This window comes from Centruroides sculpturatus, unplaced genomic scaffold (genome assembly GCF_000671375.1).
Source record: "Centruroides sculpturatus isolate CEXI.00-Female unplaced genomic scaffold, Cexi_2.0 scaffold156, whole genome shotgun sequence".
NCBI classification, from domain to species: Eukaryota; Metazoa; Arthropoda; class Arachnida; order Scorpiones; family Buthidae; genus Centruroides; species Centruroides sculpturatus.
The window spans coordinates 785,163-812,263 of NW_019384398.1; the positions used below are offsets into that span (position 1 = coordinate 785,163).

The 27,101-nt window shown below is 31.3% G+C and overlaps 5 protein-coding genes and 1 long non-coding RNA gene across 9 annotated transcripts in view; 3 read left to right on the forward strand and 3 right to left on the reverse strand.

The window, feature by feature from the left end:
* Positions 1-349: 349 nt before the first annotated feature.
* Positions 350-1,002, forward strand: LOC111618546 (ribonuclease P/MRP protein subunit POP5-like). The gene has a single exon (XM_023360106.1). It carries the CDS (start codon positions 418-420, stop codon positions 892-894), a length of 477 nt encoding a protein of 158 aa, XP_023215874.1. The 5' UTR covers positions 350-417; the 3' UTR covers positions 895-1,002.
* Positions 1,003-6,508: 5,506 nt separating this feature from the next.
* Positions 6,509-8,471, reverse strand: LOC111618551. Its single transcript, XR_002755589.1, has 3 exons — positions 8,302-8,471; positions 8,007-8,161; positions 6,509-6,816 (listed from the first exon to the last, which is right to left on the reverse strand). It is a non-coding gene; the product is annotated as an uncharacterized LOC111618551 (long non-coding RNA).
* Positions 8,472-11,589: 3,118 nt separating this feature from the next.
* LOC111618501 lies at positions 11,590-12,759 on the forward strand. Its single transcript, XM_023360041.1, has one exon. The coding sequence runs from the start codon at positions 11,590-11,592 to the stop codon at positions 12,757-12,759; it is 1,170 nt and encodes a 389-aa protein (XP_023215809.1).
* Positions 12,760-14,151: 1,392 nt separating this feature from the next.
* Positions 14,152-16,795, reverse strand: LOC111618549. The gene is made up of 3 exons (XM_023360112.1): positions 16,670-16,795; positions 16,017-16,212; positions 14,152-15,311 (listed from the first exon to the last, which is right to left on the reverse strand). The coding sequence occupies exons 2-3, from the start codon at positions 16,202-16,204 to the stop codon at positions 14,264-14,266; spliced, it is 1,236 nt and encodes a 411-aa protein (XP_023215880.1). The 5' UTR covers positions 16,205-16,212; positions 16,670-16,795; the 3' UTR covers positions 14,152-14,263.
* A 1,177-nt stretch (positions 16,796-17,972) lies between these two features.
* Positions 17,973-22,311, forward strand: LOC111618548. 4 transcript variants are annotated; one of them, XM_023360111.1, is made up of 3 exons: positions 19,876-20,570; positions 20,843-21,675; positions 21,769-22,311. In XM_023360111.1, exons 1-3 carry the CDS (start codon positions 20,377-20,379, stop codon positions 21,894-21,896), a joined length of 1,155 nt encoding a protein of 384 aa, XP_023215879.1. In that variant the 5' UTR covers positions 19,876-20,376; the 3' UTR covers positions 21,897-22,311. The 4 variants fall into 4 exon arrangements, with proteins under 4 accessions (XP_023215877.1, XP_023215878.1, XP_023215879.1 ...); XM_023360109.1 differs by lacking the exon at positions 19,876-20,570 and adding an exon at positions 17,973-18,262 and having other exon boundaries at positions 20,843-22,311; XM_023360110.1 differs by lacking the exons at positions 19,876-20,570; positions 20,843-21,675; positions 21,769-22,311 and adding exons at positions 17,973-18,262; positions 18,572-19,697.
* A 919-nt stretch (positions 22,312-23,230) lies between these two features.
* The window catches only part of LOC111618502 (endophilin-B1-like), a 44,637-nt gene continuing 40,766 nt past the window's right edge, over positions 23,231-27,101 (reverse strand). The window contains exons 7-8 of the mRNA XM_023360042.1: positions 24,989-25,183; positions 23,231-24,905 (exon numbers count right to left, since the gene is read on the reverse strand). Of these exons, the coding sequence (XP_023215810.1) occupies positions 24,798-24,905; positions 24,989-25,183 (303 nt within the window). The 3' untranslated portion in view covers positions 23,231-24,797. The remainder of the gene's footprint in view (positions 24,906-24,988; positions 25,184-27,101) is intronic.

Below are 27,101 nucleotides of genomic sequence, written 5' to 3' on the forward strand. Positions count from 1 at the left end.
CAGTGATCGAATTCTAACCGGTTAAAAAAATCACAGAAATCTTTCGGGAAGTGATCCGTTTTAGATGTATCGGACTCTGTCCCTCATTTCCATTATTAGCCTGTCAGAAATCATAATCGGCTTACTAAAAAAAAAAACAAAACCGTTTTAATATCTACGGGCGGAACGAGTAAAAAAAAAGTATATTACTGCTTATCAAGTACAAAATTTAATTCAAAACGAACATTAACACTAAAGAAAATTTTATGTTTTTATACAGTTATATCGCACACATTTATTAATTAAAATTACTGACCGCGCTCTTTTTTAATGTTGGCGGTTTTTTGGCGAATTTAATAGTAATAATTTAACAATCCTGGCAACACTTAAACATAGAGAGATACGATAAAAACACGTGGAGGATGGTGAGATGTTAAGATGGTTCGTATCAAAAATCGTTATTTTGTAACAGAAATATCAACTTTAGATAAAATTTCTGAGACAACTTGTCTCCCTATAAATGGGAGAAATATTTTCGAAGCCGTTAAAGAAGTTCTTCAAAGGTTTCATGGAGATTATGGACTTGGAAGTTGTATTTACGGAATGACTATCAAAATGTTTAATCCTCTAACGAGACTTTTCATATTGAGAGTGCATAGAGAATGTCATCCTTTCGTAGCTTCCACCTTACCTTTCGTGAATAAAATAAATGGATTAAAAGTAAAGTTGACAGTTTTACATTTTGCAGGAACTATCAGATCGTGTTTGAAATTCGTCATTGTGTACGATATAAAGAAGTTAGATGAACTTATAAAATTATGTAACGACCAACATTTAACGGAAGAAGCGAAGGTTATTATGAAAGAATGTCAGAAACAATTGACTGGAGACGAAGATTTACAAGAAGAAACGTGATTGTTTTGTCTAGAAACACTGAAATGTTTATCTTATTAATTCATTTAATAATCGTTTATATGTAAAAATATCATAGTACTATTTGTTAAATAAAAATACAGATGTTTACGCATTGCTAATTGTAAATAGTTGTGATGAAATACCTATTGATTGTACAGTATTTTGGATTTAAACTTTATAAATGTTTAAANTTACGAAAGTCTACTAAAGGTCTATATTGTTCTAATTGTTTGTGTGTTTTTAGGCGGATATTTAATTTAGGGGTTCTATTGTTATTAAAGTTTAATATTTTATTTTTATTTTCTTCATTAATGTTGTTTTTAGAATATATATCCTTTATGATTTTCGTGAGTTCTCTTTTTATTTTTTCATATGGGTTATCATCTGTGTGATAGTCTAAAGCTGTGTGATAGTCTACCGCCAATATTAAAATTTACATTTTAAGTGCGGATTTACAAAGACTTTACAATATATAAAAATACAGATGTTTACGCATTGCTAATTGTAAATAGTTGTGATGAAATACCTATTGATTGTACAGTATTTTGGATTTAAACTTTATAAATGTTTAAATTGCTTACTTTTTACTAGGCTAACATTAAGTAAGAGAATAAAAAAGTCTTGTTCATGGGTGCTCGTGGTGTAGTGGTAACGCTAACCATTATGTCGTGGGTTCGGTCTCTAAAAGAAATTCTATGATGTCTCCCGCTTAATTTCCTACAAACACAGGGGGAAAATAACATAAACTGAGAATTTCTTTTCCTTTTATATTATATAAAACTCGTCTCTACGTTCAGGTAAACATTTTGCCATTTTATAACAATAATATAAGAAAATTTTATGATAAAATCTCGTAACAGATGGCGCTACACCAATTTATAAACACTGTGTTTAAAACAAAAGACCCACGGAGGTTTCTGGAGCAACGGTAACGTTCTAGGTTGCTTATGCGATAGGTTGGGTGTTCGAATCCCACTTAAAGAAATTCTGTGATGTTTATTACTTCCAGTCAATTATCCTACAGATTCCTGTGGAGAACTTAATCTGAGAATTTCTTTTCTCCTTTCGATGATACTTTTTCCTTTCGTTTTAAAGAAGGAAATTAATTGCGATTATTTCAAATACATAATATATGGAACAAAAATTTGATCAGAAGGGTTGGTGTTGTTGATTTATATATTCTTGTTTTGTCAATGTTAACCTTTAATCATACTTTCCTGGACACGTTATCGAGCTGGTTGCAGTTACTCCTTTGTTGCTTGAAGCCATTGCAGATGTTCCTTTGTTTCCAACAGAAGAACAATGTTATCTGCAAAGTCTAATTCTAATTCCGTAAGCTTGTGAACACTAACTACACTGTGCTAGTGTTCATAAAATCCATTGCGACAAGTTTAAAGGTCCTCTTACAAGTTAGTCCCCACAGAAAGAAAGAGAAAGGGATAAAAGCACTATTAAAATTCTGAAAATTTCAGGGTATAAGATTTTATTAATTGCCAACGAATTGGAATTTCACGTCAATGATATCAAAAAATATATATATAAAAACAATGTATTCACTATTTACATTAATATTTAAAATTTTTAAAATATTATTTCAATTATTATTAATTAAAAATAAACGTCAACATATANAGAAAGAGAAAGGGATAAAAGCACTATTAAAATTCTGAAAATTTCAGGGTATAAAATTTTATTAATTGCCAACGAATTGGAATTTCACGTCAATGATATCAAAAAATATATATATAAAAACAATGTATTCACTATTTACATTAATATTTAAAATTTTTAAAATATTATTTCAATTATTATTAATTAAAAATAAACGTCAACATATATATAATATTTTATCCGAACGTCTCTTCTCGCTGCTAATTGTAGTTCTTTATATTCAAAATCTGTTAGATAATAATCCCAGTTTAATGGATATATGTACATTATAGATTCGAGTTGTTCATCATCTATTTCGCAAATTATGCACGTTTCTATATTTTTGGGCAAGTAGATCGGTTCCTCAAGCGTGATTTCTCCAATTTCCGAGCAATCGCACATTTCTTTATCCTTAACGATATTCGTTCCCACTTGTATCGTTGTTCTCACCGGTATTGTTGTTCTCAATGGTTTACTGGAAGAGGAAGATTTTAACGAAACAGGAAGAATCAACGTTAACAAATAACAATTTTCTTTCGGAATGAAACGACAAATCAAATTTTCTCTTAGAACGAATTTATAGAAAACCGGACAATCTAATCGACGTCGATTCTTATAATCGATCAATCCCCAATGATCCTGTTTAATTCTTTTCGTAGTTATTGGACAAACTGTGTCTGGTAAACCCGATAAATCTCCACCTTTCTGAAATGCATAAAGAAATTGAATTTCTTCTGGAAACAGAATATTTAAGTTTCTAACCTCTTGTAATTCATCGAAGTTCATGGTTAAGAAACGAATTTTATTAATGAAGGGCGATAAATACTGGCGAACTTTTCGACCGCGATCGATTGCAGATGAATTCATGAATTCTATCGAATCCAGCTTTACCTCAGCCCATTTGTATAGAGCTCGAAATAGTGTTATTTCTTTTAAGGTTCTATATATTGGACGACTAACGAATCTTTTAATAGTAGTCCTCTGGCATCGATAGAATTCTTGGGATTCCAGAATTTGATCGCAGTAATCGTCGAATGCGATCCAACAGTAATATTGAATATATCGATCTTTCTCTTCGCAAGCGAAATCGTAAATTGTACACGCTGTGAAAGCATTTATATTGTTTTTTAAGTATGTAGTACAGAATGTCCGCAATGCTTTCATGGAATATTTTTTACTTATCTTGTATAATTCGAAAGCATTTTCAATAGATGTCAAATGCGGATTATTTGTCGTTATAAATCTGAAAAAAAAAACCAATTTGAGTTATAAAAATATCCAATTTAGCTTATAATAATCTAAAATATTATTTCTTCTAATTATTTTTAAAGTAAAAATAAAGAAAACCATCCAAAATGTCAGCTTATTGTAATAATTATAAAATTTTTAATGAGTAATCTTCATTAGAGAAGTCATTAAAAGTTTAAATATTCTTTTAATTAGTTATAAAATTTCACATAAAATTAAATATTCATTTATGTGGAATTCAATCTCGACCAGATAGCTTCATAGTAAATGTATATAAGATCTTAAATACCTTTACTACGCCTTTAGAGTAAAAAATCTATTATGCCAAGATAGGCAACTCGACCAGTAGAAAATGGAATCGTAGTACATTGAGAATACCTAGAACTGCTAACAAATAAATTTGTATTGTGACGTTAAATCCATTATTATAGCTCGTACTAAACACAGAGGCCTATGGAAACGATTTAAAATTTTGCTGCTTTTATGCACGTGTCGATTACCATGTGCTGAAATTAAAATGATATTTGATTTTATACTTAGCAAAAACTCTTTAATAGTTGATATCATTTCATATTATACCGCCGAAAATTTGGGGTGTACTGTACTGTACATTATTCCGAAGAGGGATGTAGCTATGGTGAAATAAGTGGTGCAAGGCGAAAATTTTTAACGTTTTAAAGTAAGAAATCCATTGCATTGTCACAGAGAAAGGAAAATTTAGAGAAGGTGACAGTTTGGAGGACCGTAGTGTCCGTAAACGGTAGCCTGCTCGGAAACCTCTGCAGTGAAGTAGGTAAAGTAGACAAAGATCAATATTACAGCATCCAAGTTTAATGTGTTTCGAAGCATGTTACTCTAAAGAATTATGATCGAAAAAATATTTTCCGTCTCAAGAAGAGAAAGTCCATTAACGAGTTGTGTAACCTTCCCGGCAAAGAAATTAATTAAAAACTGTGGTAACGCCATACTCCACTCTAGATATGGCACGCTTCTCTATCTCCCCACCTCCTGGACCTTTAACCACCAAAATTAATATCATCAATCCTCCTGATATACAAAACTTCCCTGCAAAATTTCAGAACTTTTCGATAAAAGGAACAGAAGTTATCGAGCTTCGAAGTGGGTGAACAAAATCGTTCTCTCCCCCACATACACTATGATTATGACTTACCACTATTAACTTACTGTTTTATTTGGATAAATTTTTCTACATTTTCACTTAGCGTAAGCATAGTGTATGATAATATCATACAGTTTTTTAATATTTCTTTAAATACAGGACTGGCTTGGAATACCCGATGTCTTGAAATCAGTTCCATTAAAACGGTGCCGTTTTAAATCTAAGATGGAAATTTTAATTTGAGTAAGGTTTAACCACTTAAATCTTAATACTACCCGCTGTATATTCACAATTGGAATTGCAGATAAGTGCACTTCAGATGTTTCAGTCATTTCTATAAAGAAATATCTAAATACTTACTTCAGTAATAATAGTTTCGGTGAAGTTTCCCAATTGTCTCGGCTTTAATTGGAATTATTGAAAAATGAGAAAAGTCTTTCTAAAATTTTACAATAAAAGCACTTATCCACAGTATTATAACTGCTTTGTTATTTTATAAACAATAAAAATCAGCCAAAATATAAATGATTGTTTCGTTATTGTGTTTGACGTTATACAAAGAGTAAAATTTATTATGCAAATATTAATTAATTTTCTATTTATAAAATTTTGGAGAATAACGAAAACGACTGTGGCCAATCAGAGAAAGTTTACTTGGGATCTTTGATTTTTAAAATTAATTAGAAAAAACTTTTTTGATACGTTTTACTGCGATTTTCTTGCTGTCGAGAATCGATATTTTAAATAATATTTTACCATCTTTATTAAAAAATAATATAACATAATTAACTAGAAAAATATTTCGACAATTTTCTACTGATTCTAGATAAAAGGTTGATGTTAATACAGTAATATTCAGCGGCGTGCTGTCATTGGAAGCAGTGGAAGCGCCGCTTCTTTTGTATTTTCTAAAAAATAAATACATATTCCGCGATTATTTTCATATTTTAAACGTATTTTGGATTAATTAAAATTAATATTTTATTATAACCGTATTATGTATGTCTCCCATCTTGTATTACTTACGGATTTCAATGTTAAACCAGTGATATTACGATTTCGTACGTCCCATCTTTAAGGGGATGCAGAAAAAAGCGTGTACAATTCTTGTGTAATATTAAAAAATTAACCGTTACTTTGACAGCATCATTTTAAATTTAATGAATGAGAGAGATGCACCAGGTACAGAAAAGGCTCTAGAATTTATTTTCCTTAAATTTACAATTTATGTATTGTCATAAAAATTTGTCTTTCCACTTTTTTCCCGAGACTACAAATATTTGAGTATAAAGTAACCGGTTTCGACTTATTTCTACTTAAGAAGTAGTTAAATAATTAAGCAATTAGGGAATTGGGGACACAAATAAAACCCTGCTGAAAGAGCCGATTATTACTTAAACAAAAGCTTAACCGAACCAATCTCTAGCCGAGTACAGTGGAGACTGATTTCTTCTTAATATTAGACGTAATAAAGACAGAAATTTTTCGAGTTCAATGAGAGTGACCGAAAACGTGTAAATTTTGGAAATTTCCGTGGACAACACCTGGTCCTAAAACGAATTAGTTGGAAAACAAAGTACTATTAAGTTTAACAATAGGTTCTATATATTGGACGACTAACGAATCTTTTAATAGTAGTCCTCTGGCATCGATAGAATTCTTGGGATTCCAGAATTTGATCGCAGTAATCGTCGAATGCGATCCAACAGTAATATTGAATATATCGATCTTTCTCTTCGCAAGCGAAATCGTAAATTGTACACGCTGTGAAAGCATTTATATTGTTTTTTAAGTATGTAGTACAGAATGTCCGCAATGCTTTCATGGAATATTTTTTACTTATCTTGTATAATTCGAAAGCATTTTCAATAGATGTCAAATGCGGATTATTTGTCGTTATAAATCTGAAAAAAAAAACCAATTTGAGTTATAAAAATATCCAATTTAGCTTATAATAATCTAAAATATTATTTCTTCTAATTATTTTTAAAGTAAAAATAAAGAAAACCATCCAAAATGTCAGCTTATTGTAATAATTATAAAATTTTTAATGAGTAATCTTCATTAGAGAAGTCATTAAAAGTTTAAATATTCTTTTAATTAGTTATAAAATTTCACATAAAATTAAATATTCATTTATGTGGAATTCAATCTCGACCAGATAGCTTCATAGTAAATGTATATAAGATCTTAAATACCTTTACTACGCCTTTAGAGTAAAAAATCTATTATGCCAAGATAGGCAACTCGACCAGTAGAAAATGGAATCGTAGTACATTGAGAATACCTAGAACTGCTAACAAATAAATTTGTATTGTGACGTTAAATCCATTATTATAGCTCGTACTAAACACAGAGGCCTATGGAAACGATTTAAAATTTTGCTGCTTTTATGCACGTGTCGATTACCATGTGCTGAAATTAAAATGATATTTGATTTTATACTTAGCAAAAACTCTTTAATAGTTGATATCATTTCATATTATACCGCCGAAAATTTGGGGTGTACTGTACTGTACATTATTCCGAAGAGGGATGTAGCTATGGTGAAATAAGTGGTGCAAGGCGAAAATTTTTAACGTTTTAAAGTAAGAAATCCATTGCATTGTCACAGAGAAAGGAAAATTTAGAGAAGGTGACAGTTTGGAGGACCGTAGTGTCCGTAAACGGTAGCCTGCTCGGAAACCTCTGCAGTGAAGTAGGTAAAGTAGACAAAGATCAATATTACAGCATCCAAGTTTAATGTGTTTCGAAGCATGTTACTCTAAAGAATTATGATCGAAAAAATATTTTCCGTCTCAAGAAGAGAAAGTCCATTAACGAGTTGTGTAACCTTCCCGGCAAAGAAATTAATTAAAAACTGTGGTAACGCCATACTCCACTCTAGATATGGCACGCTTCTCTATCTCCCCACCTCCTGGACCTTTAACCACCAAAATTAATATCATCAATCCTCCTGATATACAAAACTTCCCTGCAAAATTTCAGAACTTTTCGATAAAAGGAACAGAAGTTATCGAGCTTCGAAGTGGGTGAACAAAATCGTTCTCTCCCCCACATACACTATGATTATGACTTACCACTATTAACTTACTGTTTTATTTGGATAAATTTTTCTACATTTTCACTTAGCGTAAGCATAGTGTATGATAATATCATACAGTTTTTTAATATTTCTTTAAATACAGGACTGGCTTGGAATACCCGATGTCTTGAAATCAGTTCCATTAAAACGGTGCCGTTTTAAATCTAAGATGGAAATTTTAATTTGAGTAAGGTTTAACCACTTAAATCTTAATACTACCCGCTGTATATTCACAATTGGAATTGCAGATAAGTGCACTTCAGATGTTTCAGTCATTTCTATAAAGAAATATCTAAATACTTACTTCAGTAATAATAGTTTCGGTGAAGTTTCCCAATTGTCTCGGCTTTAATTGGAATTATTGAAAAATGAGAAAAGTCTTTCTAAAATTTTACAATAAAAGCACTTATCCACAGTATTATAACTGCTTTGTTATTTTATAAACAATAAAAATCAGCCAAAATATAAATGATTGTTTCGTTATTGTGTTTGACGTTATACAAAGAGTAAAATTTATTATGCAAATATTAATTAATTTTCTATTTATAAAATTTTGGAGAATAACGAAAACGACTGTGGCCAATCAGAGAAAGTTTACTTGGGATCTTTGATTTTTAAAATTAATTAGAAAAAACTTTTTTGATACGTTTTACTGCGATTTTCTTGCTGTCGAGAATCGATATTTTAAATAATATTTTACCATCTTTATTAAAAAATAATATAACATAATTAACTAGAAAAATATTTCGACAATTTTCTACTGATTCTAGATAAAAGGTTGATGTTAATACAGTAATATTCAGCGGCGTGCTGTCATTGGAAGCAGTGGAAGCGCCGCTTCTTTTGTATTTTCTAAAAAATAAATACATATTCCGCGATTATTTTCATATTTTAAACGTATTTTGGATTAATTAAAATTAATATTTTATTATAACCGTATTATGTATGTCTCCCATCTTGTATTACTTACGGATTTCAATGTTAAACCAGTGATATTACGATTTCGTACGTCCCATCTTTAAGGGGATGCAGAAAAAAGCGTGTACAATTCTTGTGTAATATTAAAAAATTAACCGTTACTTTGACAGCATCATTTTAAATTTAATGAATGAGAGAGATGCACCAGGTACAGAAAAGGCTCTAGAATTTATTTTCCTTAAATTTACAATTTATGTATTGTCATAAAAATTTGTCTTTCCACTTTTTTCCCGAGACTACAAATATTTGAGTATAAAGTAACCGGTTTCGACTTATTTCTACTTAAGAAGTAGTTAAATAATTAAGCAATTAGGGAATTGGGGACACAAATAAAACCCTGCTGAAAGAGCCGATTATTACTTAAACAAAAGCTTAACCGAACCAATCTCTAGCCGAGTACAGTGGAGACTGATTTCTTCTTAATATTAGACGTAATAAAGAGAGAAATTTTTCGAGTTCAATGAGAGTGACCGAAAACGTGTAAATTTTGGAAATTTCCGTGGACAACACCTGGTCCTAAAACGAATTAGTTGGAAAACAAAGTACTATTAAGTTTAACAATATGTAGATATTTACAACTACGATGAGAAACGTTTAAAATCTACAGCAACCCTGTCGCGTCCTTTCAGATATACTAGTGATGCGACAAAAGAGGTATTTGACGTTGACTGGTATCGGCACCCTGGGGATTTGGTGTATGCACGCCCTACAACCGTCCCTGATTCCATCCATTAGCCACTCGTAGGGAGTTATTTGATTAAGTGCATTGTTTTAATATTTAAAAAGTAAAGAATATTTTATATTTTTATGTACGTTTCTTTACAAAGCTATATTTAATTATAATTTTCTTTAAAAGTATATTCGTACAATTGAAGAATATTTCGTACCAGGAATGTAAATCCACCACATATTTTATCTCACCAAGTTTTTATTATTTTATTTTTAATTGTAGCCCTTATATCGTGGTTAGCGATTCGGAATGCAATTGTAATATTAAAAATACGTTTAGAGAAGTCTGCGGTTTTTACTGGCTTATCGAACAAACGATACGAATGGACCCTAAACCAACCAACACTACCGCTAACACTACGCTACTACTCATCATCACTGGCAATACAAAAGCTTTATTAAAAGCATGCCCCCGACATCTTACAGCGAAACCCCAGATCAGGATCTTAGTGGTGTGAGGCAAAGGATCTAAAGGGATAAAATTTTTTGGTAGGCCTATCCATTTTATCAACAGCATATTCAGAAAATAATATAGACTTTGTTTGTTTAAAAATGTTAAAAATAAAGAAATATCAAAGTATGTGACAAATGACATCATTATTATTATATCAAGATGCCAAGATATCAAGATCAAAATAAAAATTAACGTATGAAATGTTACCATGATGTTGCCGTTACAAAATAATATACATTGAGATTCGTGTAAGTAGTAAGAAATTTATTATTTCAAGTGCTTAGATATCTCTTATAGTTATATATAAAAACAAAAAATTTCTATCGTGGTGGTTGGTGGAGCAGTGGTAACGCTCTAACAATGAGAACCAGTATGACTGGATGATATGGGTTCGAGTCTCATAAAAAGAAATTCTGTGATGTGTATTGTCCTTTGATTTCCTACAAATAAGTGGGGAAATGAGTTCCCTCTGAGAATTTCTTTATTTTCTCTCATTTAATATTTTTACTTCAAATAAGAACTTCTTCAGAATTCTAATTTTATAGTCGAGTCCACATAGTATGGAATAAAGGAGTAGTTTGCTTAACAGAGCAAACCATAAAGGTATTTACCAGCGTTGTAAAATCTCTCTTTCCTGTGCGATTCGAAATAAATTCTCGTGTAAAATATGTTCGTTAAATAAACTATTAATTTTGTTAAAAGCGGGAGTCCATTAGTCCCTGAGCGCCCGACAACACGTGGGTCTTCTCTTTGTTCGTTTGTGAGTGGGTCGAGTCGTCGAGCAATGAGGACGTGTGGTGTTTGGCTCCTTCTTCACGCGTAGTTTGACCCAGGATTTTACTTGTATTATGTGATGCGATATATTTTCGGAAACCGCATTTTATGAGGATTGCGACGACGTCGAGATTGACAACTTAGGGCTTTTTTTTTTCGGGAGTTATCGCCGACCGAAATCAACGAACTTCGGGACCATTTTTCCGGAAGGCCAAGTTCGCTCGACCGGAATCGACGACGGGATCTTTACAGCATACATATTGTGAGTACTGTCCTAAATTTTCGTGGTCCTAAGACCATTAATTAGGGAGATATTGAACTTTTTTCCCGGCAAATTACGGTCGGGTTACGGCGGGCCACAGCGGGCTCATGGTGGTACATCCGAAGAAAATTTCACCATTATCAGTTAAAGGACTTCTTCAGTGATATTTCGACAAAGTTTAGTGGGTTTATCTTTAAAATTATTTAAATTACGGCGATATTAAGTACAGTTTCCCACGAACCAACTTCAACGACTTTTTATAACGGCCGTTCCAAAGCAACAGGGGTTCAGTTGACAGCTGTGGCAGTCGTCTTTAAAGTTTTGTAAACAATATCAAGGTCGTTTTTACGACGTGTTTACGTCATTTACGTTTTCTACTAGCGAATTGTATTGATATGGATACACGCATTAGTGAAGCTTTTTTAGACGAAGCGTATGAGATTTTGGACGAAGTGAAGGGATATTTCGTAGATAACCCGACCGGGAGATTGGGTACAAGGGAACATATGAGGTATATCACAAAACAGATAACTAAAATAATAAATCTAGCCGAGTCTAAGCTAAGAGATAACGATATTTCGAATATACTCGAGCGAAAATTAGATGCACTCGCGACTAAGCAGGATTTACAAGAAGCGACTCTTCTTCAAAATGAGAAAACGATGGAGGCAATCTCAAATGTAAAAGAGGAAATAAGTACACTTAGTAAAGCCTTACCAACTGAATCCCCAATTGAGAAAGAGAACCCTGTTCCAAGCTACAGTGACGTATTGAAACAAGGCAACAAACAACCTCAAAAAGATCTACAGTCTAAACCGGAATATACGGTGCTCGTATATAGTAAAGATAAAGAGAGCAGTTCTGAGCAAACAAAAGCTCTACTAACAAGTAAAGTGAGACCGAAAACTCTAGGAATAGGGGTAAAACGAGTTCGGAAGATAAAAAACGGAGGAGTAGCAATCGATCTTTGTGGCTGGAACGACATGGCAATTCTCTCAGAAGCTTTAACAAAGGTAAAGGAGTTTGAAACAATTGAAAAGAAGAGGAATCTCCCGTTGGTAAAGATCGTGTCGGTTCCCAAGTCAATTACTAAAGAGTCATTGTTGGAAAACATCTTTGAGCAAAACTTCCCAATTGCGTGTGAGCTCACCAGAGAAGAATTCGACGAACGGATTAAAATAAAATTTCCGATAAATCAGAGAAATACGGAATACGTGTCCTGGGTTCTTGAAGTCGCAGTAGACTTGAGAGAAATAATGCAAAGGGAAGGAAAAATAAATTTAGGATGGACAAGATGCCCCGTGTTTGATTACATATTAGTCAAGAGGTGTTATAAATGTCTTGCCTTCGGACACTTTGCGAGGGATTGCCGATCGGAAAAGAACACCTGCAGTCACTGCGGCGAAGCTCACCTGTTTAAGAATTGCAAGAAGAAAGAAGAAATAGCAACGTGTGCTAACTGCGTGCGACAGAAGCGAGGAAATCATGACCATAACACACTGGACAAAAGATGTCCCATCTATCTACAGGAAGTAGAGAAGATTATCAAGAGGACTAACGATTAATTTCCAAATTACGGTATGTACGAGTAGTACATTACTGTTTTGGCTTCTGTGGTTGCTTAACTTCAGACTGTTTTGTAAAACCCCAGGTAGGGGTTGTAGTGTATCGGCCGATGTTGTAGGCCAAGTCTGTCCTCCCATTGGCTACTGTATTGTTATACCTCATCGAGGAGAATCGCAACGGGCTGATTTCTCTCTGTAAATGTTACAGGAATCAACATTGTCATCTTAGATAGCATCAAGCCACTTATCTTCTGAAACAATAGTTCACTGTTAACTTTGATCCGATGTTAAAAAATAATGTTCTATATCTGGCTTACATAGCAGTCCATGTACCACTGGGCATTATTGTGTATACTGTTTTTCATACTGTGGCAAAGTAGCTACAGCTTTTATATTTTTTTGTTTTACTGTGATAAATAAACACCGACGCAGACGGCCACGAGACTTCCCTCTTCATCCCCTTTCATATGTTTATACTTCACCTTCGCCCCTTCTCTAGAACAACGTTTTCTACATTTTCACTCCCGGGCAATACCTCTTAGTAGTCCTGGGTTTTCATTCCCTTTATGCTAGAAGTGTCTCTTGACCCCTTCCTCCATCCCGAATCCGACAATTACGTACGGGGCCTGACGGTCTTAGTGGTGGCAGTCCTGTTTTGGGTATCGACGTAGCGGTAGCACATTAGGTTTTACGTAATTACAAGTGCCATGTTTACAGCACTATAATGTGTATTCCCCCTTTTCTTGACTTTTCGTGTGTCAAAACCTGTATTGAGAATTAGAATTTTTTTTTTGGTTTGGTGGACTAAACCCTTTTAAATCTGTTGTCACTCACAGGATCACCGTACACCCCTGGGGCTGTACGTTTATCGGCCTTGTCCTTCCCGTTGCGTAATAATTTATACGTCATGGGAGCTCTCTTGTATGCAAGTATTGATCTGTATTGTCAGAGAATTTTTATTACAAGGCATATAAATACTGGTTATATTCTATCACCGTGTACCCGAAGTTACGGTTGCATGCTTGACCTCTGTTGGAAACTCCTTGGGTGTTGGTGTTGTAGGCATGGCTTGTTGGTTGGAGTAGGCGCGGGCTAAATTATGTATTAGGTCCCTTCTATACCCATGTTTTATAGCTATGTCCTCCAGATCTATAAAGTTACAATTCACACTACATGACGACTGGGTGTGCTGTAGGACCTAGAATTGAATCAAAGATCAACCCTGCGTCACGGATAAGTTGGGTCTCGTTCCTCACCGATCGGCCCTCCACTGTGGGCTTGGCAAAATCCAAGATGGCCCTCTAAGTGCCCACGGGGTGGAAAAAACAATACAATTAAAATATGTTGCACATAAAAGATCTTTATTAATTGCCAATGAATTGGAATTTTATGTCAATGATATTCAAGAAAACAAAAACAAGGTAATTCTTTACATAGTCGAAATTTTTAAGACATGTATACATGTAAATAAAATAAAATATAGTTAAAATATTTCAGATTATTATTAAAAATATACACCAACTTTTATATAATAATTTAACCTATTGTTTTTCTTTCTTCCCATTTCCTTATATTTAGAATTCATTATATAATAATCCCATTTCAAATTATGTTTGTCTTTTATCAATTTGTGTTGTTCGTCATCTATTTTACAAATTACGCACGCTTCTACATTTTTAGGCACGTAAATGGGTTCCTCAAATGCAATTTCTCCAACCAAAGAACAATTGCAGATTTCATTATCCTTAACAGTATATGTCCCCACTTGTATCGTTGTTCTCACGGGTATACTGAAACAATACAACGAAACAGGAAGAATCAACGTTTTTAAATAACAATTTTCTCTCGGAGTGAAACGACAAATCAAGTCCTGTCTTAAAACTGACCAATAGTTAAAACGCTGATTTAATTGATATCGATACTTATAATCGATCAATCTCCAATGATCCTGTTTAATTCTTTTCGTAGTTATTGGACAAATTGTGTCTGGTAAACCCGATAAATCTCCACCTTTCTGAAATGCATAAAGAAATTGAATTTCTTCTGGAAACAGAATATTTAAGTTTCTAACCTCTTGTAATTCATCGAAGTTCATGGTTAAGAAACGAATTTTATTAATGAAGGGCGATAAATACTGGCGAACTTTTCGACCGCGATCGATTGCAGATGAATTCATGAATTCTATCGAATCCAGCTTTACCTCAGCCCATTTGTATAGAGCTCGAAATAGTGTTATTTCTTTTAAGGTTCTATATATTGGACGACTAACGAATCTTTTAATAGTAGTCCTCTGGCATCGATAGAAATCTTGGGATTCCAGAATTTGATCGCAGTAATCGTCGAATGCGATCCAACAGTAAAATTGAATATATCGATCTTTCTCTTCGCAAGCGAAATCGTAAATTGTACACGCTGTGGAAGCAGTTATATTGTTTTTTAAGTATGTAGTACAGAATGTCCGCAATTCTTTCATGGAATATTTTTTACTTAACTTGTACAATTCGAAAGCATTTTCAATAGATGTTAAATGCGGATTTTTTGTTGTCATAAATCTGGAAAAAAATTAAAGAATTTGTTGTAAAATATGCTTAAAATGTTTAGAAAATAATATAAATTATTGGTAGAAATTATTACACTAGAAAATTAAACAATAAAACAATCTTTTCTATTTGAAAAATGGCAGCTTATTGCAATAATTAATTTGTCAACACTCCCTCAGCTTTTCAACCAATGTGATAAGAATACGTGCCTCATCAACTTGAAAAGAAAAAAAAAATCAAACAAGTTGCATAACTTTTCTGGTTATTATGAGATTTTATTTAAAAGATAATTTGGTTAATGTTTACCTAGGTAGTCCAAGATGGCCGCACAGTGGGGACCCACGTTCTAACCTAACCTAACTTATTCTAATAAATTAACAAAATTACTAATGTAAGATGTAAAATAACTCAAAAAGTTAATTATATGAAGAAAGGAAAATTTTCTTAATTTATTAGAATAGCTTAGGTTAGGTTAGAACGTGGGTCCCCACTGTGCGGCCATCTTGGACTACCTAGGTAAACATTAACCGATAATTTTATATTATTAATTACAGTATAATAAATAAAATTACACGTGGTGCTATCTGTTAGGAGATATTGTTAAAACTTTTTATATTAATTATTATAAAATGGAAAAAAGTTTAATTATGAGGGTTAGTGAAAAACGAGTAACATCTTCATTAACACTATGATTACGACTTATCACTATTAACTTACTCTTTTATTTGGATAATATTTTCTGTGTTTTCACTTAGCGTTACCATACAGTATGGAAACATCACGGAGTTTTCTAACATTTCTCTAATCACAGGACTAGCTTCTACCGCCTGCTCTTTTGAAACGAGTACTTCCATTCCAATTTCACTTCTTAAGATTACTTCATTATACTCTAATGATGATGCCATTTTAAAACCTAAGATAGACATTTAATTTCTAATGGGATTTAAAAATATTTACTAATTTTTTAAATTAGTAAATATACTTATTGGTTTTCTAAAACATTGCTTAAAAAAGTAACTTTTAAGAAATAATTTATACTTATCTACATATAACCATTGTACAATCTACAAGAGTTTGTTGCAGAGATTACAAGTGAATGACATAAAAAGACATTCTAGCCAAAATTAACTGTAATCTTTGCTTGTATTTATAATAGATTATTATTTAATTATCACTAGCAATTTAACTAAAACACGAATTGTTCTAATTTATATTAAATAACTGTTTAAAACGAGCAGTATATATCTAACACCCATTGTATATTCGTAACAATGATCGCCATTAACAATTGGAATTGCAGATAAGTGCACTTAAGATGTTTCAGTCATTTCTATAAAGAAATATTAATTTGAAAATATCTAAATACTTACTTGAATAACAATAGTTTCGGGGAAGTTTCCCAAATGTCTCGGCTTTAATTGGAATTACTGAAAAGTGAGAAAAGTCTTTCTAAAATTTCACAATAAAAACACATTTCACTTATCCACAGTATTATGACTGCTTTGTTATTTTATAAACAATAAAAATCAGCCAAAAAAATAAATGTTAATATCGTAATAATAAATACTGAGATGTTCATTAAATTATTATACATTTCATAATAAAAACTTCAGTACTTAATATATTTTTACGTTTTATTTAAACACGAGGTCTGAGATATTAGATGCCAGCGTAACAACTTTAATTTCAATATTATCTGTAACCAGGCGACAGAATAAGGCAAACACTACACTTGGGCAGTGTGCCAATGGGGATGCTTCTCAGAAAGACTCAGTGAGAATCTGGCGTATATTTAGATTTTAGGCAGGAACCCGCGACCAACATCAGTGTTCAGCAGTTTTATTCCGCTGGGCAGAGAAAAAAAAAAGTGAACTTTCGTAAGAATAAAAATAAAATTTAATTTCTTAGAGTTTTAAGGATATGGTTCTTATCCTTTCTCGCTATTTTACTTATTAATGCAGTAGATCCCCCTATAATATTGTAGATCAGGGCTTCTTAAACTATGGGTCGCGACTCCATTTGGGATCGCTTAGCGAAATCTTGGGGTCGAGAGATTTTAATGCAAAATATGAAAAATAATTCGTGAGTTTGAAAATGGCATGCTTTGTGTCATAGGTTTCGTGAGTTGCGCTTTGTGCACTTCTGGTGCAGCGAGACAACAATTCAACAACACAGAGACAACTGAATACACTGAATACAGTGTATGTGTATTCAGTTGTCTCTGTTCCATTGTAACATAAGAATGAACTGTGGTAGTACACCATTATTGTTTTTGCAAATTTGTATATATCTTTATTTTATATTTTTGGGGTCGCGACAAGAATCACAATCATAAATGGGGTCGTAAATAAAAAAAGTTTAAGAAGCCCTGCTGTAGATAATTCCGTGTTACATGAATTCCATGTTGTACGAGTCACTTAGATTTTACAAATACGTGTGCCGGGTTGTGAATGGCTCACATATTTGTAAAATCTAAGTGACTCGTACAACACGGAATTCATATAAAACGGAATTATCTACAGTGTTATAGGGGGGGTCTACTGTAAATATTTTTTGTATATAAAAAAAATTAATTTATTGATCTACTATAATGTTTTTCAAATATTAAAAATTCGAAAAATCATTAACAATTGTTATAAATGTGAGTATTTTTATAAAGTTATTGTTAATTATTGAATATCTCAACATAATAATTGCTTAGTTATCAAGAAAGAAAAGAATCGTTATCAAGGCGAAAAAATTATAAATTTTTAAAAAAATTTTTAACCAAAATTGCCATAGATTTATAAAATGGAATACGTCCCTCCTCATAGGATTAGCCTAAAATCTGAAGATGGAGAAAGCATTCAAATAGCGAGATCTCTTCTGGATCATAGTCTAGTTTTTAAAGACCTTTTAAATGACGAAAATTTGAATGTATTGAACATATCTGAAAATTATCAAAGACTTCTTCAAATGAAAAGGTACGGTACATCTAGTGCCTCGTATACTGTATACGTAATACTGTAGTTAAAATACTTTCTAATTATTTAAATTCGATTTTATTATATAAATATATTTTTCATTTCTCTCTTTCCACCCTGTGGACATTAAGAAGATCCTTTTTTTTTATATGTCCATAATGGTCAGGCCAGGTCTGGCATATGTGGTAAAAAAAAGCCTTGTTAATGTCCACAGAGCTAAAGGGATTTTTAAAAAAGATTTTATTTTCTTAATATTGTTTTAATGCATGTACTTTCAATTAAATTTAAGATAACAATAATTTCGCTTAGGTTCCTGGAGACTGGAGATCCCAAATTAACTTCCCTAGAAAACAGGTTTGAGATGTACGAGTTTGGCATTATTTATGAGATAAGAAGATTGCAAAAGTTCTGCAGGGAATCTCTCATATCATTTATAAATGTTAAAAACGTTTGTCAGATTTACGATTTTGCGTATAAATACGAAGACAGGCGAATTCAGTATCATTGCTGGAAAACATTCGACGATTTCTCGGAAGAGATTCTTCAATCTGAAGAATTCACTCGATGCCAAGAGGCAACCATCGAAACATTTGTCTCACGTCCGAAATATAAAACATTAAAAGAAATCGATCTCTTCGACAGTATTGTTTCGTGGGCCAAGTCTCACCATTCAGAAGCCGTAAGCAATGATGGAAATTTGCCCGAAAATGAAGATATTCGTAATTATTTGGCTGCATATTTGAATAAAATTCGTTTTTTATCGATGTCAACAGAAGAATTGGATATAGTTTTCTCTCAGAATATTCTATCATCGGAGGAAGTGAGAGGAATTCTTGAGTATCAAAAGCAAGGAATTTTAACTAAGCTTCCTGACACAATCTGCCCATCTATCAGCATGAGAAATAAACAGTGTTATGGACAGTTAATGGAATATCTTAACAGACACACACACAAATTTTGGAAAGTAAAAAAATTCGGTAAAAAGAGCGGGTTCTATTCTTCTTTTATTCCGAAACTCGATTGTTTTCTAATTGGTGTGGTGATTCCTATAATACACCAAGAACAACGTCTGTGTGTATTGATCGAAATAAATGTAAGTTCGGAATCGTTACCAACAGCAGAATATTCTTGTTCACAAATTGGTGAAATTTCTCTCTCTGAACCTTTATTCATAAAAAAAGGCACAGAGGTGTTTATTTCTGGAAAAATAAGATCAAAACAGCAAAATCATACGATAAAAATTGCGAAAAATGCAGAATATTACACAACCGATCAAAATGTACACCATTCGCTATTTTATGGATACAATAAATGTATTAATTATTTTATTAAAGCAAGATTGTACTTCTAGGAAACTCTTGGAAATATTTTATACTATAAATTCGACGAATGAAATAAAGTTTCAAAATTCAATTTGAGCCCATTAGTGGCTAATACCACTGAACATTGATTGTCGCGGGTTTGCGACTGACCACATTATGTTTTTCGGGGTTTTATTCACGTGTTTAACACTTAAATAAAGGACTATTTTTATATAGAAAGTCCTCCCGGGAGGTATTCCATCTTCACAATTTACTGATGTGTTGAGTGTCTTATACCATCAATTCAATCCTATTCCTTAAACAGGTTCATCTTGATACGAGAATAATTGAAGACTAAGGACTCTCATCGGTTTGCATTTCTTTTACTTATACTTCCAGTAATATGAGAACTAAATTAAAACGAATTTATGTAAATATATAAAATGAAACTGGCGGCAGAAGAGATCAATACAAGCAATCATGGTCATACGAAGTGGGGTCATCGCCTTAACCACCTCGGCCGGATGATTAAGGCGGTTAGGCGTCAGTCCACTGCTCAGAGGGTCCTGGGTGGTGTCTCAAATATGTCGTGGGCCAAGCAGAACCCACGATGGGCGGGTAAAAAAAGGCCTCCTTAGTATACACGCAGGGTGGAGAGTCAAAAATAAAGTTCCGTGTTCAACAGGAATCAGTAGAAAAACGATAGAAAGAAACGATTTTTCTTTGTCTATCATTATATAAAACAATTTCAATAATAATTTTAAACAATAAAGTTTAATAATAGATATCGAATACCAGATTTATTATCGTAAAATGTCCTCAATTAATTCTGAAGTATACAATATCAGCATTTGGAGTGAGGATGGAGAGGAGAAGGTTGACATCAGCAGTTCTCTTCTAAAAAATTCTACTCCTTTGATAAAAGATATACTGGAAAAAAATACCATAGGACCGGTTAAAAATCTGATATTCAATTCGAACATTAAAAATCTTATACATTCGAAAAAGTAAAATTATACTACGAATATATCAATTTAACTACCAGTCGACCCCCTATAACACTGTTGATAATTTCGTTTTATATGAATTCCATGTTGTACGAGTCACTTAGATTTTACAAATACGTGAGCCATTCACAGCCCGGCACACGTATTTGTAAAATCTAAGTGACTCGTACAACATGGAATTCATATAAAACGGAATTATCAACAGCGTTATAGGGGGTCGACTTGTATTACAGTATTATTTTAAAAAATAACAAACCTATTTTTAAATTCAGATATTTAGAAAATGGAGATCCCGAATTGTCATCTCTTCAAGATGCTTACGAATTATATAAAATGAGTAAGAAATTTCGCATGAATTCGATCTTAATGAGCTCTAGAATATTTTTAAACGATCGCATAAATTCCAACGACGTATGTGAAATTTATGAATTTGCATGCGAACAAGAAGATCGACGACTTCAATATCGATGTTGGATTTGGTTCGACGATTATTGTAACGCAGTTTTAACTTCCAAAGGTTTTCTTCGTTGCAAAACTATAACAATCGACACATTTGTTTCTCGACCAAAATATAAATACTTAAAAGAAGTTGAACTATTTTATAATATAGTATTATGGGCGGAAAAGAGATTCGAATACGAAGAAAACAGCAGCGATATAAACTACCGTAATATGAAAATCCGCTGTTATTTATTACCCTTCTTAAATAGGATACGCTTCTTATCCATGACTTCTACAGAATTAAACTTCGTATTTATGCAAAATATATTATTACCAGACGAGAAAGAAAGTATATCTAAAAGCAGGGACGTTCCTGATTTACATATTCATCCCAATCTCTGTCCAATTCGAATAAAAAGAACAAAGCAATGTTACAGACCTTTGATCGATTATAAACACCGTCGCCAATTCAAAACTAAAATTAATGCCAGACTTCGAGAAAATTGTAAATTCTTTTGTTGTTTCATTGCTAAAGAAGATTGCTTTTTAACTGGAATTGTTATCCCCATTTGCCATTTAATGGAAGGTACAAAGATACGAGCTAAAGTCAAATGTATAATTGGAAATTCTATTCAAGAGGACGATTATTATTGTGAAAGAAACGGTGAAGTCCATATTCCATATCCTATGTTCATACCAAAGAATGTAGAAGTTTTTATTAAGGCTGTACCAAATTTACAAAATATTGGGTTTGTAGGTACCATCAAGATAGCACAAAATCCGGCAATTTATATCGATGACAACTTGTTTAATGAATTATGCGAAGAGAATATTAATTGGTTAGAATGGCGTGAATATTACATCAAAGTTAGATTGTATTTTTAACACAGAAGTGTCCTTCCAACAATTTTAAAATGTAAAAATGCTTCTGTTAACATCAAATAGTTACAATTAAATACAAGTTTTTTTTTTTTTTTTTGTGATAATTAAAGTAATTTAATATATCCTTTCCTGCTTAAAATGTGGTGGTCATTTTCGAATATAAATGCTGATAGTCAAACCTCTGAACAGGGGCCACTATATTGTTCGGAGGTTATTCTATATGCATTGTATGGTGGCCGTTATTGGAGATTGGACTGTAAAATTTGTTGTGATGGCCATGACTGTTAAGAATAATAATTAAGAATTTAGAGTGCAATAAATCAAATGATTATTACAAGGCTGCCCCATTGTGGGTCTGGCCAAACCCACAGTGAGCTTGCTAAGAGAGTCCCTCTTAGCAAGCTCGGAAAGGGTAACAAAAATAAAAATGATTATTATTAATTGTATATTAGAATTATAAATTATCTTCTTTATTGTATAAGTTTGTAGGTTTTTAATGGATGAATCCAGACTTAACATTCAATAATATGAAGTGTAACATTTCTATATTTCTACACCGCTTGTTCTCAAACATTTTTTGCTGGCGGCATACTGTAAAACAAAATTTTCTGGCACACTTCGTGTACAAAATTAAATATATTTTAAATTATAAATAGTTATGTACTATAACAACTGTTATCCTGTAAGCTCCATAGGTTTATTACATCCATGACAACTCTATAATTTATCATGGATGTAATAAATATTCACATGAATAATTCTCATTTTTAAAATATACTCATAATATTTGTGGTATATCTTGCTGTGTCTTGGGGTGCACAGTTTAAATAACTATTGCTATGTACTGTATAATTAAAATAAAAGAAAAACTCATTTAAAATTTTTATATTATTTATTCTATCATCAATCTGTCAACATGAAATTTCATTTTCTAAACTTGAATACAGCATTCGGATGCTGAAGAACAATTCTAAATCCATCTCTAGTGCAAAATGCTTTTCTGTTACAATTTTCAATATATAATTTAAAGTATAACTGAATACTACAATATTTTTTTTTTTACCGTTTCTTTTCGATAACAATCTAATAACCATAAAAAAATTGTTTCTAACATATCTTTTAAAATACAACATCTAGCAAATAGAATGAAAGTCTTAAATACAATTTATATATACATGTAGATAGTTACTATTCAATTTATCTAAGTTTAATAAATCTCAAAATTTGATTTTGTTTCCATTGTAATATTTTATTTATTTATTTTTTGATCCAAAATGCATTAGATATATCTTAATAATCCAAACATTTTTAGATTTGTCTTTATAAAATATTAATTATTTTTTTTAAATTTTGAGGTTGCTTTAAAGTTTTTTTTATTTTAAAAAATTCATTGTCTTGTAAACATGGCTTTAACAATAAAGTTGAGCCTGAGAACTATAAAAAAAAACTATATATTTATGCCATAACGAATCATTCGGTGGGCTCATTCTTATTTTTTTTTAAATATATATTCTATAAATTAGTGAAAGGAAATCAAAATTCACTAAGATATAGAATAATTTGAATAAAGGATTCTCTTTCAAATATATTTAAATTTTACAAATATTTTTTTTTTGAGGTAATATCCTCTTTATACACTGTATATACTTATTGATATAGAGTAATATGCCTCATTGTTTTAAATAAATCCCCAAATCTTTAAAAAAATTATTAATCCTTCCCCTAAGTATCTTCATTAAAAGGTGCTGCACAAATTTTAGTAATCTCGCAAGGATTGTTAATAATCTCATTGAAACATTTTGTAATCTCCATAAAAGTTAATTACAAATCACATTTCACTTCGAAAACTGTACAACGTACATTAACGTTAAATGCAATTTTTAAATAAAGATTAAAGAAATTTTCTTGAAAACTTTTTAATACACTATGTCATATTCTATAATTTCTTCATAATTAATAGTTAAGATTTTAAATTCACTTTTAATTAACTTCACATAAGAACTGAATCCTCTAATTGTTAACTATAAAATCTATTATAAATCTGTTCCAGTCTGAACGATCTATAAACTCTTAGATTCAAGAATAAATAATCTAAAAACATGTTTTTACTATTAAATTATCGGCTTATACAGTACATTTTAATATTCAAACGTATTTCATATAGTAGTAATTAAGCTCTTTGGATTATTATTTCAATTGAAATTTTAGTGGAACTGAAACATTTACATTAAAAATAGAATGGAATTTTCTAATACAACAATTTTATTATATTTTAATTGAAGACTATTCAAATATTAATATGTACACTGAAATAAAGAATAAACTAAATGTAATATACATCTGAAATAAGCTGGAATGCATTTATATTACTAAAGTTTAAATAATTTAGTTTTTAAACATTTTACTCTGAATATTACCTTATCACACTGGGTATAATTTTTTTAATATTTTTTTAGTCATATTATAATCCTGAACTTTTTTATAACTTTTGTATATAGCTTGGCCACAGAAAACCATGTATATACAGTATATAAAGCTCTAAGAAAAATAACAATAATAAAAGAATAATTAGTTACTATTATTTTGTTATTTTTAACCACATTCTTTAAATTTCCTTTTTTTTTCCTCTCTCTTTTTCTTTTTAATATATCGTTGAATTTGAAGATCAAAGGGAATGTTTTATGTGAAACATCAGATTTACAATACATCGATAAGCACACTTAGTGATTTAAATAGGATCCAACAAATTTAAGTAGAAGATAAACATTCAATAGTAATATTTAAACATAATTATAGTAAATTCTCTATAATCACATTAGGAATTGTATTGCAATTCCGAGCTTATTTGGATTTCGATGTTTCATCATTATCAAATTTTAGCATCAAATGTTTTCCCCAGTGTCCTCAGTTCAGTATTTCCAAGTATGCGATCGGTACCTTTCCTTTCTGAGCTCCTCGTTCACCCATCATCCAATCTGGATCCAATCCAGAATTTGATGTAACATAAATTACCTGAACAATTGCATAAATAATAAATATAAATTTGATACTCGAGAATTTGAATGTAAAACACATTAAATAATAAAATAATATACCTCATCAGCTAAAAGAGAAAGTTCACTACTATCATGTGCATCATAATCATATAATACTCTAGCTCTTTTTTTATCCCCTGCTACTGCAGGATCTATTGGTGGGGCAGTTGGACTGGATGGAGATGGATAGAGATTCTGAAAACTTGCTGGATGATTTCCAGCAGATGTTGCTATAGACATGCTGAAATTATAAAACACAAGAAATTATAAATATATATAAATACTTTTCTATTGTAAAAATTAGAAAACGATTAATATAACTTATTACATAAATCTGAAAAAATTTTGCTTTCAAGCATTTTTTTTTTTTTACAATTACAGTAGAGCCTCGAAAACTCGGCACTCTGGATAACTCAGCCACACCCTGGCAGGGCAAAAAAGTCCTTAGTTAATTAATTTTCATTATAGACAGCTTTATAAAAGTATAAAAGCTCTCGTAAAGTATTTTTCTGAGGTCTGTCTTATCAGGTAAATTACTGTACACAGTGTATTCATTAATTTTCATTTTCATGTAGTAAAGGCTCTATGCCTTCATAAAAGACGTACTTTTCCTTTGTTTAGGGGTATTTAGGCAGTTTATTCTCTGTTGTATTCTCAAGTAAACAATACATACAAGTACAGTATAGTATTTTCTGAGGAAACACTCATACTTATTTTTTTTAACCCCATTCCCGATAACCCGGCATTTTCACAAACTCAGCCACCCTTCGGTCCACATTAGGCGAGTTTTCGAGGCTCTACTGTATTACATTATAGATAGTCTGACAGTTCGGTTAATGTTAACAAAATTAAAATTTAAAAAAGTTTTTAAAAGCAGACAAATTTATAAAACAAAAATTAACAAAATTATTAAAAAATTAAAATAAATTTAAATCTAATTATATTTTGTGCGAAGCAACACTAAAACAATTTCCATAGTTATGTCACAAAAGAAAAAAATGAGTTGCAATTAATTAAAAAAAATTGTAATTAAGGGTTCAAAAAATGTGAGTAAAATTAAATAAATAATAATAATAAATAATTATAAAACAAACTAAATTAATATTAAATAAATTAAACCAAAAATTAATTATAACTCTGACATTTATACCAAAACCAAAAATCAAATCAAATGAAAATTAAAACATTTTTAAAAACCATATAAAAGTTATTTTGAAATTTTCAAATTGTAAATCAAATTAATTTACGTTATTTGTGTGTGGTGTTAATGGAACATTTTGCTTTTAATATATATATAATTATTATTAAAAATAATATAAAAACCTACAACTAAATCTGTATATCTGTATTTTGTATATAACCAAAGATTATTCAAAATCAAACTTAATAGCTGCTACAGTGGCAAACAAATAGTGGCTCTTCCACTCCAAGCCTGAGTCAAAAGTGGTCTTTTCCTGTCTCCTATCCCTATGCAAAGACCTTCCTCCCCCTTTGGTAATAAACTTTCTCCATGAATTCATACTGAATCCTCAGAGGAAGTTAATGGATGGTCCTTTTGAGGAAAGAATTGTAGACCCCACCTGCAAGCTGCTGCTCTGACCTATTTACACACTGCTTCTTTGTAAAGTGTTGGTTTCAGTTTCAGTGGGAACAAAACATTTGGCTTTTAATATATATATATATACAGATCTAAACAATTTGTCTCTACTTCTGTAAGTAATATTTAACTTTACAAAATATCATATCACCTTTCTTTCTTTTTTCTAGCACTTCCTTTAATTTAACTAACGTTTTTGGCCATTTTAAATGGCCAAAAACGTTAGTTAAATCTCACTAATCAAAAACTTGGACCAATCAGAATCAATTTTATTTCTAGTCTAAAACAAGAGGAAATCAGGCTACTTTTAAGAACATAACAAATCCGTAAAACTAGTATAAATTAAAATGTTAACAAACATACTGAGCACAATACAAAAGTCTTTTTAAATATATAATTTGTCTGTAGCATTATTTAATTTCTTTTCTTCATATGTAATCCCTAATAAAAAGAATTCAGTAATTTGAACAACCCTCTGTAATAATTAGTTTGCATTAGAAGACTGTACTGGATATGAAATTAAAATTTGTAAATATTTTTACAGTATAATTTCATATCAGTAAATTAATCAATTTT

Bases quoted from the DNA above. Each gene is read 5' to 3' on its own strand.
- LOC111618548 (XM_023360108.1), top strand. From the start codon at position 20,377: ATGTCCTCAATTAATTCTGAAGTATACAATATCAGCATTTGGAGTGAG. The intron at 20,571-20,842 runs GTAAAATTATAC...TTTTAAATTCAG, and splicing joins AATCTTATACATTCGAAAAA to ATATTTAGAAAATGGAGATC.
- LOC111618501 (XM_023360041.1), top strand. From the start codon at position 11,590: ATGGATACACGCATTAGTGAAGCTTTTTTAGACGAAGCGTATGAGATT.
- LOC111618549 (XM_023360112.1), bottom strand. From the start codon at position 16,204: ATGGCATCATCATTAGAGTATAATGAAGTAATCTTAAGAAGTGAAATT. The intron at 15,312-16,016 runs GTAAGTTAATAG...ATTTTTTTCCAG, and splicing joins AATATTATCCAAATAAAAGA to ATTTATGACAACAAAAAATC.
- LOC111618546 (XM_023360106.1), top strand. From the start codon at position 418: ATGGTTCGTATCAAAAATCGTTATTTTGTAACAGAAATATCAACTTTA.